Source organism: Charadrius vociferus, unplaced genomic scaffold, assembly GCF_000708025.1.
Source record: "Charadrius vociferus isolate BGI_N301 unplaced genomic scaffold, ASM70802v2 scaffold774, whole genome shotgun sequence".
Taxonomy (NCBI): domain Eukaryota; kingdom Metazoa; phylum Chordata; class Aves; order Charadriiformes; family Charadriidae; genus Charadrius; species Charadrius vociferus.
Window position 1 is genome coordinate 37,280 of NW_009647858.1, and position 11,802 is coordinate 49,081.

The window sequence follows — 11,802 nt, forward strand, 5'->3', positions numbered from 1 at the left end:
TCATCACCATCATCAAGCTCTAGACAGTCAAAACACTCCCTAACATACAGGGCTACCCCACCACCTCTCCTTCCTTGCCTATCCCTTCTGAAGTGTTTATAGCCATCCAATGCAGCACTCCAGTTGTGTGAGTCATCCCACCATGTTTCCATGACTGCAACTATATCATAGTTTTCCAGCCGCACAACGGCTTCCAACTCCTCCTGTTTGTTGCCCGTGCTGCATGTATTGGTGTAGATGCATTTCAGTTGGGCTATTGATCCCGCCACCTTTTTTGGGGGAGAAGCCCTAATTTCTATGTGACCGTTCTCAGGAGTTTCCGTGGTTTCTAACACATCAATAACCCTTGCATTTTTGCTGCCGCATGGATCTCTATCCCCTACCTCCACTGGGATGGCAGACTGAAGGACCTCGCTAGCACACCATCCCTTACACATTGGTGTGCTGCCCCCAGGTATATCTCTAGCAAGTCTGGTTTTATCCTTTCCCCTTTCAAATCTAGTTTAAAGCTCTTTCAATGAGCCCTGCGAACTCCTGCGCAAGGATCCTTTTCTGCCTTTGAGACAGGTATACCCCGTCTGTTGCTAGCAGGCCTGGTGTCATGTAGATCGACCCATGATCAAAACCCCCCAAATTCTGCCAGTGACACCAGGCTCAGAGCCAGGTATTGATCTGCTGGGTCTGCCTGTTTCTTCCCTCATCATTCCCTGCAAAAGGACAGACGAGAACACTTGTGCTCCTGACCCCTTAACCAGTTATCCCAAGGCCCTGAAGTCTCTTCTGATTGCCCTTGGACTTCTTATTGCAACTTCATTGCTGCCCACCTATAAAAGCATACCAGGGTAGGAAGTTTTCTCATCACATCTTTAACCTGGGCCCCAGGGAGGTAGCAGACTTCCCTAAGAGGTGGGTCCTGGCTCCATATTGGGCCTTCTGTTCCCCTCAGGAGAGAGTATCCTATTACAATAACTCGTCTTTTTTTCTTTATGGAAGTGGTTTTGACACAGTACAGAGGCCAAGTTAACCTTGGAGACATCAGCCTAGACAAACCGTTGTCTTCATCATTGTTCGGTTCAACTTGCAGAGCCTCAACCTGTTATGCAAGGGCACCTGGGAAAGTGGGGCAGTCACGGAGGAGATGCGCGTGCTGCACCAGGCAGGAACTTGTTGCCATTGCCCCTATTCCTTAAGTCACCGTGTTCTGCTGGGTAGAGAGAGGACAGGGAATCCTCCGTATCACATGTCCTGTCTGCCTGACAGGTCTGTCCCAGGGAAGGTAGGGTGTGGTTCCAGTAGCCTATCTCACTCTCGGGCTTCCTGATACTCCTCAACCTACTCACCTCCTCCCAGAGCTCTGTCACTAAGCAGAGGAGTTCCACTACCTAGGCACACCTCCCACAGGTGTGCTCACTACTGATGCCCGATACTGACATAAGAGTAGGGCACGCCCTGCAGCTCGACACCTGGGTAGCAGCATGTTCCCATCGGAGCTCTGTCTGGGAAGCTGCATCAGTTGTGGCAGGTTCAGAGTTTAGAGAGGCCATGGTTGTGGGAAAATAACAGAAGATTGGCAAGGAGGATTGTAAACATGCTCAAGTGACTCGCACCTGGGGTGCTGGACAACACATATATCACACTAATTGTAGTTCAGCCTTGTGCGCTCGCAAGTAGAACATCCGCACTTAGATAATGTAAGCCTGGAATGGACTCAGGGACACCTTATCTAGCAGACATGAGATCACTGCCTTGTTGTTGAAGAAGATCAAAGCACAGTGGAAAACTATGCCTGCTTGAACCCTTGAAAAGCAGGCGAGAACAGCAAGTTAGAGCTCACACGCTCCTGCTAATAAGGACTCTCCCGCTCTGCGGTGCCTGCATGCCCTGCTCACATTCCTCTGCCCGGGTGTTGCTTCAGAGATTCCCACATTCGCTAGGTATTGAGATTAAATTTGTTCTTTGTCTTTCATCTGTGGTTTTGCGGTTGTTCCTGCATCCTGCCCAAGTCGGCTCACACAATGGCCTTCTGCCGAGTGGATACCATTGCTCCCTGGTCCAGCTGGCAGAGTTACAGCGCCCTTCATGCACACCCTTCCACGAAAACTGCCTCACCCTTCCTGATGCGCCACACGCTGTTTGCTCGCCATGGTCGCTAGCGCTCCCTAAGGGCTTCTTTTATACGTGTGTGGGGGGCTTGGCTACCGTTGCTCCTGGCCCCGCCCAGGTCTTGTCAGCAGCTGTCCAGCAAGCTGCAGGCTCCTGGCAGCCCTCATGGCTCCCCCTGAGGTTCCCCCGGTTCAGGAAACCTCCCTGTATACCGTGCTAGAGCACTCTGCTGCGGATCGTACCGGTACGGAAGCTGCTCGCATTGGCAACTGAGTGCTAATGTCAGTTACACTGCATTTACATCTCTTGCCGTTGCTCCTGGCCTCGCCTAGGTCTTGTGAGCCACTTTTGTGCTCTCTGCTCCCCCTGAGTTTCCTCCAGTTCAGAAACCCCCCTGTGCATTGCACTAGAGCGCTCCGCTGCAGATTCTGCCAGCACCGGAGCTGCTCACCTCAGCAACTGAGTATTTATCTTGAAGGCATTAAGCTGATAAGTAAAATCTTGTTACATGAAAAGGTTTTATTAACAGAATCAGATCATAGAAAGTTCAAAAATTTAGAAAATAGTAAAAATGAAGCAGAGTAGCAATGGTTAGTACAATTTCTATATTTCATGGTGCCATGTAGAAAAGTTATTAAAAATAGGGCCTAAATTAGAATTTTGATCTTACTACAGACTATCACTAACAGGGGATTGTATGATCAGAGAATTGTTATAAACTATTTTTCCTCAATATTCAGTCTATGAAGCACATGAATAAAGACAGAAGTTTTTTAAGTACTTTCTGTACTCCTTCAAAAGCCATCATAGTAGTGGGGACACACACACACACACGACAACACCTGCAGGGGTGGCCTCTATGAGAAGAAGTCAGGGGCTGTCCTGTACCAGACACAGCTGGTTCCAGCTGGCTCAGCAATGGCCCCACTGCAGGCCAAAGTTGAGCCAATCAGCGAAGCTGGTGGCGCCTTTGTGAAAACATATTTAAGAAAGGGCAAAAAAACACTGGACAGGCAGAGAAGGAGGGGGAAAAAAAGTGGGGGAAAAAAAAGGTGTGAGAAACAGCAGAGGGAACACCAAGTTCAGAAAAGGAGGTATTCCATGGTGCTCGAGCAGATATCCACGCTGCAGCCTGTGTAGGACCCATGCTGGAGCAGTTAGATATTTCCTGAAGGAACTGTGGCCCATGGAGAACCCACAGAGAACCCATCCCAGAGCAGAGTTTTCCTGACAGGACTGTCTCCCCTGGAAGAGCACATGCTGGAGCAGATTTTCCTGACAGGAACTGTGGCCTGTAGAGAACCCACACCAGAGCAGGGGAAAAGTAAGTACAAGAGGGAAGGAGCGGCAGAGAGCAACCGTTATGTATGGACTGTAAACTCCCTTCCTTGATTTCCCGTGCACCACCCTGGGGGTGGTGGGTGGTAGAGGAGTCTGTAGTGAAGGAGTAAAGTTGAGCTTTGGAAGAAGGGGGGAGGTAAAGTGGTGTTTTAATGTTTGTCTTCCTGTTTCTTACCACCTGAATCTATTTTAATTGTCAATAAATTATTTTTCCCCAAGTCAAGCCTGTTTTGCCTGTGACAGTAACTGGTAAGCAAACTCTCTGTCTTTATCATGACCCATGAGCTTTCTCATCTTATTTTCTCCCCCTGCCCCACTGAGGAGGCAGAGTGAGTGGGTGGGTGGGAGTTTGGCCCACAGCCAAGTATAACCCACAACAAGAAGTTAGTTTAAAGTGTGATCAGAAATTCACAAGGGATAAGTACAGTGGTAGTTAAACTGCAGATACAACCTCCACCTCAAAGTCCTTGAACTGCCAACTATGAGAAACCTGGAGAGCATAAGGAAGATTTTATACTTACACTGTGTTGTGCGCTCTGTCCTTACACCCCAAGGGTGGAAAGGATGAGAGCCAAGAGACTACTGACTGATCTGAGACAAATAGGGTCAGCTTCATATTCACAGAGATCATCATCACTACCCATTGACACTGACAGAGCACTCAGAAGAACTGCCCTTTTGCAGCTGACCTATAACCATGGGACACCCTTCCAAAAGGGTCAATGGTTAACTACCATTTTAGATAAGAAGAGTTCAGAAGACTAATCCACACAGCTCATTTTATCACTTCCTCAGTTACTGGACCATGCCCTATTCCATCCTGTTGGCTCTTTCCTCTCCCATGAACTTCTGAACCTAGTTTAGAATCTCCCCTATGGCCTTCAAGTGCCCATAGACTTGTTCCTCTTTTTCTTTAAATGAGGACTGTAAAAGTCATAAGAACTAAATCAATGACAAAGTATGCATTACTAATTCATGGTCTGCTGTAACAGCTCATAGTAGTATCAGCATACATTTTTAAATAGTGATTCATATCCCACTTGTTTACTATAAACATGTCTACAGCACTACTTACTGTTCATTTCAAAAACATAAGCAATGAATATAAAATAAAAACTCTATACTAGTCTCTGTCATTCTCAGAGAAGTCAGTGAGCAGCACACAAAGTCATCTTGGTTTGGTACAAAATAAAACCTTTACCAAACAATTCTTAAACAGTTAAACTAGGCTAAATTAACATAAAACTCAGTTGGGTGCTTAAGTTAAATGCCTCAAAATCATGTGACTTAGGATCATGACTTAATATGCCCCATAAAAGCCTTTATGCTAAAAATATACAACCTATTTAGGTATTTAAATAAGTGTATATCAACACAACAATAAAGACAAATCTAGCCACCCTCAAGTACAAAAGGCAACCCACCTCTGATAGTCTTCCCATCATATACTCCTTTCTCTGAGCGGTTGAAAAAGAACAAGAGAAATTAAATTTTAACTCTACCTGTCTCTAGACAAATAAATGTTTATCTTTGCCTTGTAAGGAGATAGACAAGACTGAATAGTGAAGAGTTGGTGGAAGGAATTAAGAGTAGTTTTACATCAGGTGTTGTGGCTGGGAAACAGTCAATACTAATTCAAATGTTAATCACAGAAGATATTTCTGTCAGACAAATTGCTTTGGACTGATGCATGTTGTATATCACTACTATAGGACTTCATACTCAAAATATAACTAATAGTATTTTAATAAATTTCACCTTTCCCCAGTTTATTTTAGAGTTGACCCACCAGAGATGCAGCCAGATGCAACATCTAGCTGTTAGACACTAAGGTCAATCATGTCTAAGCTATTACCTCTGTTTTCTCACATTTACTCATAGCAGCATTTAGCTGCTACTATTTCAAAATGTAGTACAGAGAATAATACATGCCATGAATGTATAGGATAAGCAAGCATCCTTCACACAAATAGCAGTCGCCTTATAGAAGTACTTCCATGTGTTCTTTATTAAAAAATAAAAGGTGAAAAATCCTTTTCAAAAACTAAAGATGTAAGAATCCTAGAGTACATGTGCCCAATTTCCTGCTTGTAACCTCGTCTCTGAATTATAGAGTAAATTACAGAATTGACAGGATAATTTCAGAGTAACATTCAAAATGATATTTAGAACTCTACCAATGGTGCATTCTTTCCCACTATCCTCCCAAAAGAATTAAAGCCTAACTCTACACATATACACTGTCTGAATACTACTCCACATGATTTTCAAGAGCAAAATGACTGGAACAATACAGATACATTTCTAGAACAGTACTTCCAGTTATTGAGAACTATACTTTAGGAAAGATATTAGCAACTTACTTGTGGGAAGTTCTTTTCTTCATCATGCTCGCAGAGACTCCTGCATGACCTACAATATAAATGATGGAATTATTGAACAATAAAGTGTATTTGTACACAATGTCAAAAAGGTATCTTACAGAAAAAATTGTCTTTTTCAGAAAAAAAAAATTAAATGCTTCATGTTGTGATTGATCAATGAACTCCTACAATGGAAAGAGGATCTGAGGAGACAAGCAAGGACTATGTATTCACGAAGCTAAGTGAAGAAGTAGGGAGTGACTGATGACAACTGTTACAAAAAGCTGAACTTATCTCAACTCAAAGAAGATGGGAGGTAGTCTTTGTTCTAGATAAATGGATACAACAGTTGAGGGAATCAAATGGCTGTGTAACTGCCCTTGAGTTGATGATAATGATGATGATAATAATAATAAGCATCATCATCATCATCAAATACTCTTTCTGAGTTAGCGAGGCCAGAATGGGCAGGTGTATACGTGGCTCAGCCAAACTGAGTATAAAAAACTCAGTATAGAGACAAAAACAAGTATAAAGACTCAGTATAGCGTATATAGTATAAAAACTGTACAATTAACAGAAAGAATTTTGAGGAGAGCAAAAGGCTTGAGCCTGTTTCAACCCACATATTCCTTCCCAACGATTGTGGATGCCCAGCATCGTGATGGGAGATGAGTAACGAGAATCACAGAATCATAGAATTATCTAGGTTGGAAGGGACCTTGAAGACCATCAAGTCCAACCATCAACCTAAAACTGCCAAAACCACCACTAAACCATGTCCCTAAGCACCACGGCTACCTGTCTTACCTCCAGTGATGGCGACTCCACCACTTCCCTGGGCAGCCTGTTCCAATGCTTAACAACCCTTTCGGTGAAGAATTTTTTCCTGATATCCATCCTAAACTGCCCCTGGCGTAACTTGAGGCCATTTCCTCTTGTCCTATCGCTTGTTACTTGGGAGAAGAGATTGACACCCACCTCACTAACAAGCTCCTTTCAGGTAGTTGTAGAGAGCGATAAGGTCTCCCCTGAGCCTCCTTTTCTCCAGGCTAAACAACCCCAGTTCCCTCAGCCTCTCCTCATAAGACTTGTTCTCCAGACCCCTCACCAGCTTTGTAGCCCTTCTCTGGACACTCTCCAGCACCTCAATGTCCTTCTTGTAGTGAGGGGCCCAAAACTGAACACAGTACTCGAGGTGGGGCCTTACCAGTGCCGAGTACAGGGGGATGATCACTTCCCTAGTCCTGCTCACCACACTATTCCTGACACAAGCCAGGATGCCATTAGCCTTCTTGGCCACCTGGGCACACTGCCGGCTCATATTCAGCCGGCTCATATTCAGCCGGCTGTCAACCAACACCCCCAGGTCCTTTTCTGCCAGGCAGCTTTCCAGCCATTCCTCCCCAAGCCTGTAGCGCTGCATGGGGTTGTTGCCACCTAAGTGCAGGACCTGGCACTGAATCACATTCGTATTGTGATTCGATCGTATATTGCAACTGCTATACTCTGTATTTGTACTGTGATTTAAATAAATTCCTGTATCATTCTGCTAAATCAAAGTCCAATGTAATGTCAAATAACTTCAAAAAACTAAAGTTGGTATTAAACATTAAACCCTCTACATATGGAATATCTAAAAGAACCCTGTCAGAGTGTTGGACATATGTATGTTATCAATAAAAAGCCCCCTCGTATATCTGTAGAAACATGTTCAGAATTTCATCTATGGATGTTTAAATTCACACCTACAGAGAAATACTTAATTGAGGTTTCTCTACAGATCCAAACAAATTCTTTAACATTACATGCATATTCCAAGCACAGCTTTGGCATATGTATTTTGAAAATAAATTTTCATAATATCAGTAGTGTCACACAGGAGTTACACACTTAAAGTGCAATTAAGCTTAAAAGTTTTCATAAATATTTTAATCTTTGGATTTTCAGATGGAAATAAAGAGGACATATATCATGTGACAGAAATGGCAGAATTAAAATAAGACTACATACACCTTGTTTCCAACACTCAAGCTTGTACTGAATCCATGGAAAGATGCATTTCCAGTTTTAACAACAGCTGGAATTTTAAGTTTTCAAAAATGAGGCCCTCCATGTGAATAGCTATGGCAAAGATCCTCTTTGCAATTTTTGACTATTAAAAGACCAAGTAAATAGAACTTCCCTTTGAACATGTTTATAAAAACTATCAGCTAGAAATTAAAATAAAAGATATCACAAAAAGTCTGACTAGAAATCCAAAAGACTTTGGGACTTGACTGCAACTGCTAAACAAGTGTTCTCATATCGTTAGCCACCCCTTAGTTATATGAGGAAAAAAGTTTAAAAACATACTTAAAAAAAAGAAATCCATTCTCACAAAGTAAAAGAACATGAACACACAGATTTCATGTTTTCCATTACTGGATGATGAGACAAAGTAAGATTTAATTAAATCAGCTCAAGTAGTTAAAACACTACAGAAAAAACACCCACATATTCAGCAGGGTGGTTCAGCACAAAATTTGTTTTCTGTTCTCTGCTCAGAGACTCTGAATCTTATTATACAGTACAATGCATTTAGCCTTCACAGAATCACAGAATGGTCAGGGTTGAAAGGGCCCTCTGGAGATCATCTAGTCCAACCCCCCTGCCAGAGCAGGGTCACCTACAGCAGGTTGCACAGGACAGCGTCCAGGCGGGTTTTGAATGTCTCCAGAGTGGGAGACTCCACCACCTCTCTGGGCAGCCTGTTCCAGTGCTCCACTACCCTCAAAGTAAAGAAGTTCCTTCTCATGTTAAGATGGAACTTCCTACGTTCAAGTTTATGCCCATTACCCCTCGTCCTATCACTGGGCGCCACTGAAAAAAGACTGCTCCCATCCCCCTGGCATCCTCCCATTAAGTATTTGTATGTATTAATAAGATCCCCCCTCAATCTTCTTTTCTAGACTAAAGAGACCCAAGTCCCTAAGCCTTTCTCCATAGGAGAGATGTTCCAATCCCCTAATCATCTTCGTTGCCCTTTGCTGGACCCTCTCCAGCAGTTCCCTGTCCTTCTTGAACTGGGGAGCCCAGAACTGGATGCAGTACTCCAGACGCGGCCTCACCAGGGCAGAGTAGAGGGGGAGGATGACCTCCCTCGACCTGCTGGCCACACTCTTCTTGATGCACCCCAGGATGCCATTCGCCTTCTTGGCCGCCAGGGCACATTGCTGGCTCATGGTCATCCTGTTGTCCACCAGGACTCCCAGGTCCCTCTCCACAGAGCTGCTCTCCAGGAGGTCAGCCCTCAACCTGTACTGATGCATGGGGTTATTCCTCCCCAGATGCAGCACCCTACACTTGCCCTTGTTGAACTTCATCAGGTTTCTCTCTGCCCAACTCTCCAGCCTGTCCAGGTCACGCTGTAAGGCGGCACAGCCTTCTGGCGTGTCAGCCACTCCTCCCAGTTTTGTGTCATCAGCAAACTTGCTGATGGTACACTCTATCCCTTCATCCAGATCATCGATGAATATGTTGAACAAGACTGGGCCCAGTACTGACCCCTGAGGGACACCACTTGTTACTGACCTCCAACTAGACTCTGCACCACTAACCACAACCCTCTGAGCTCTATCTGTAAGCCAGATAGAAAGTTCCTTTTCCAAAGCAAAAGGAACTCTACAAGTACACAGAAGGAAGATCTATTACAGTAGCTGCAAAAAACACAAAGGAGATGCTATGCATGCTACTCAGAATGAGTGTTTGCCCTGTTCAGTAACCGCTCACCTTAGGCACCTCTTATTTTTGATAGTACTCAAGCTCTACAGCCAGATGTCTTTTATCTCAAATTCATTTAAGTCCAAAATTTCTCAGCTATCCATACACAATCTCCATGCATGAAACAACACGTACCAAACTAACAAATATTTACAACAACACTGAACCAAGAGTTTGAGAGAAGACTACCCTTTTTTTGCTGTCAGGTGAAAATGAGCTTGACGGTTCCTGACTGATTTTAAGAACTTGCTTGTTCATGTACCTAGCTCTAAACAAAAGCCAACTAAGCAAACTGAGTACTGCTCAGTTTCTTGGGTTGGTACGTTAAGATAGTGCCCAGTTTAATACAAAGTTATAGCATTTAGATGAATAATGTGAATATAGCCTACTTACAAGAAGAGATGATAACGAGGTACATAAAGATCCCAGCACAAGAAAGACATGGACCTGTAGGAGCAGGTCCAGAGGAGGGACATGAAAATGATCAAAGGGCTGGAACACCTCTCCTATGAGGACAGGCTGAGAGAGTTGGGGTTGTCCAGCCTGAAGAAGAGAAGGCTCCAGGGAGACCTTACTGTGGCCTTTCAATATATAAAGTGGGCTTATATGAAAGACAGAGACACTTTTTACCAGGGCCTGTAGTGATAGGAAAAGGAGTGATGTTTTTAAACTGAAAAAGGGTATATTTAGATTGGATATAAGGAAGAAAGGGTGGTGAGACACTGGAACAGGTTGCCCAGAGAAGTTATGGATGTCCCATCACTGGAATTGTTCAAGGTCAAGTTGGACAGGGCTTTGAGCAACCTGATCTAATGAAAGATGTCCCTGCCCATGGTAGGGAGGTTGGAACTAGATGATCTTTAAAGGTCCCTTCCAACCCCAACCATTCTATGATTTTGACAAAATCATCCTAGTACTGACTACAAGCCTATTGGCTATAATACACATTTGTATTCTGTATTGTCTGAATACATTAATGTCTCAAGGAAATGCAAACACCTTTAAAACACATCTCAGCTTAAACTGTGTAGCACTTTAGATTCTCTGAAACTGATTCAGGAGTTCACTGAACAGTGCATATTTCTCTCCCCTATAGCAGCTACAAATAGGGAGATGGAACAACATGGAATCCTTATGTTTAACATCTTTTAGTTTTATCCTTACAGAGTGTCCTGGTTTGAAGTAAAACAGAACCAATTTTGTTCAGTAACTTTGCTTCTTAGCTAGGCCTCTTCTAACTACTGAAATTAACAGCATATTGTGCAATGTTCGCTCTCTCAGAGTGATAAGACCTATGTTTGTAGCTGATGCCCAGCCATGGTATGCAGAGAGGCTCCTGCTTATACTTATTGCTATAACAACCAAGGCCAACCAACTTCGTTTTGCGCCCCGTTGGAGGGTCGGAAGCGGAAAAGTGTAGTGGGGTCCCACCTGCGGGGAGGAGCGGACAGGACAGGTGACCCAAAACTGACCAACAAGGGTATCCCATCCCATCTGCCTCATGCTCAGTATTAAAGCTGAGGGATCAAAGGGTCAGCTCGCTCTCTGTCTTCAATGGCCGACTTCTGAGGAGGACTCTGTCTGTTCGTCTGCCTGTGATCCTGATCCTGAATGCAGATCCGGAATCCAGTTGCCGTCCATCACTGACGTCTAGGACTTCCCCAGTGCCAGCCGATGATATGATTGTCATCCTGGGAGGTTTTTACGGTTTTGTATCTATTTCATTTATTTCTTTCTATTTTATTATTAATATTTCATTAAAGTAGTTTAGTTCCTTCTAAACTCATAAGTCTCTTTTTCCTCCTCTGCCCCTCTTTGAAGATGGGTAGAGGAGAGCATCTGCGGGTCCCATCTGGGGTCCCCCAGGTCCCCAGTAGCCGATTTGGCCTAAACCACGACAGATTAATTGGCGCCCAACGTGGGGCACGAGCAGTGCTTGCTGTGATAAATTGCCTAAATAGTTTGAATTCCAGCTTGTTCACAGATTAGAACTGACAACCTACATCATGTCGTTCTTTAACAAAATATTGTATCATGCCTGTGAAATGTGTTCACCTGATTCGTGTCAATATGGACTAATGCTAGGGCCGCATGGTGAAATGTGACTTTCTGTCTTATATACCCTTGTATAACCGCAGGCCTAAGAGAAATGGAGTGGTTAATGTATATAGTTTTAGCTTTTTGTAAAAGACATACTTGTGTGTTAGTCTGGACCGGTTTTGCTGTTAACCGT

The 11,802-nt window shown here is 43.8% G+C and overlaps 1 protein-coding gene across 1 annotated transcript in view; it reads right to left on the reverse strand.

Annotated features, from left to right (window-relative positions):
- Window positions 1–11,802, reverse strand: part of LOC104284681 (spindlin-Z) — a 53,355-nt gene that overhangs the window by 17,852 nt on the left and 23,701 nt on the right. The window contains exon 2 of the mRNA XM_009883040.1: window positions 5,808–5,856. Coding sequence (XP_009881342.1) covers window positions 5,808–5,856 — 49 coding nt within the window. The remainder of the gene's footprint in view (window positions 1–5,807; window positions 5,857–11,802) is intronic.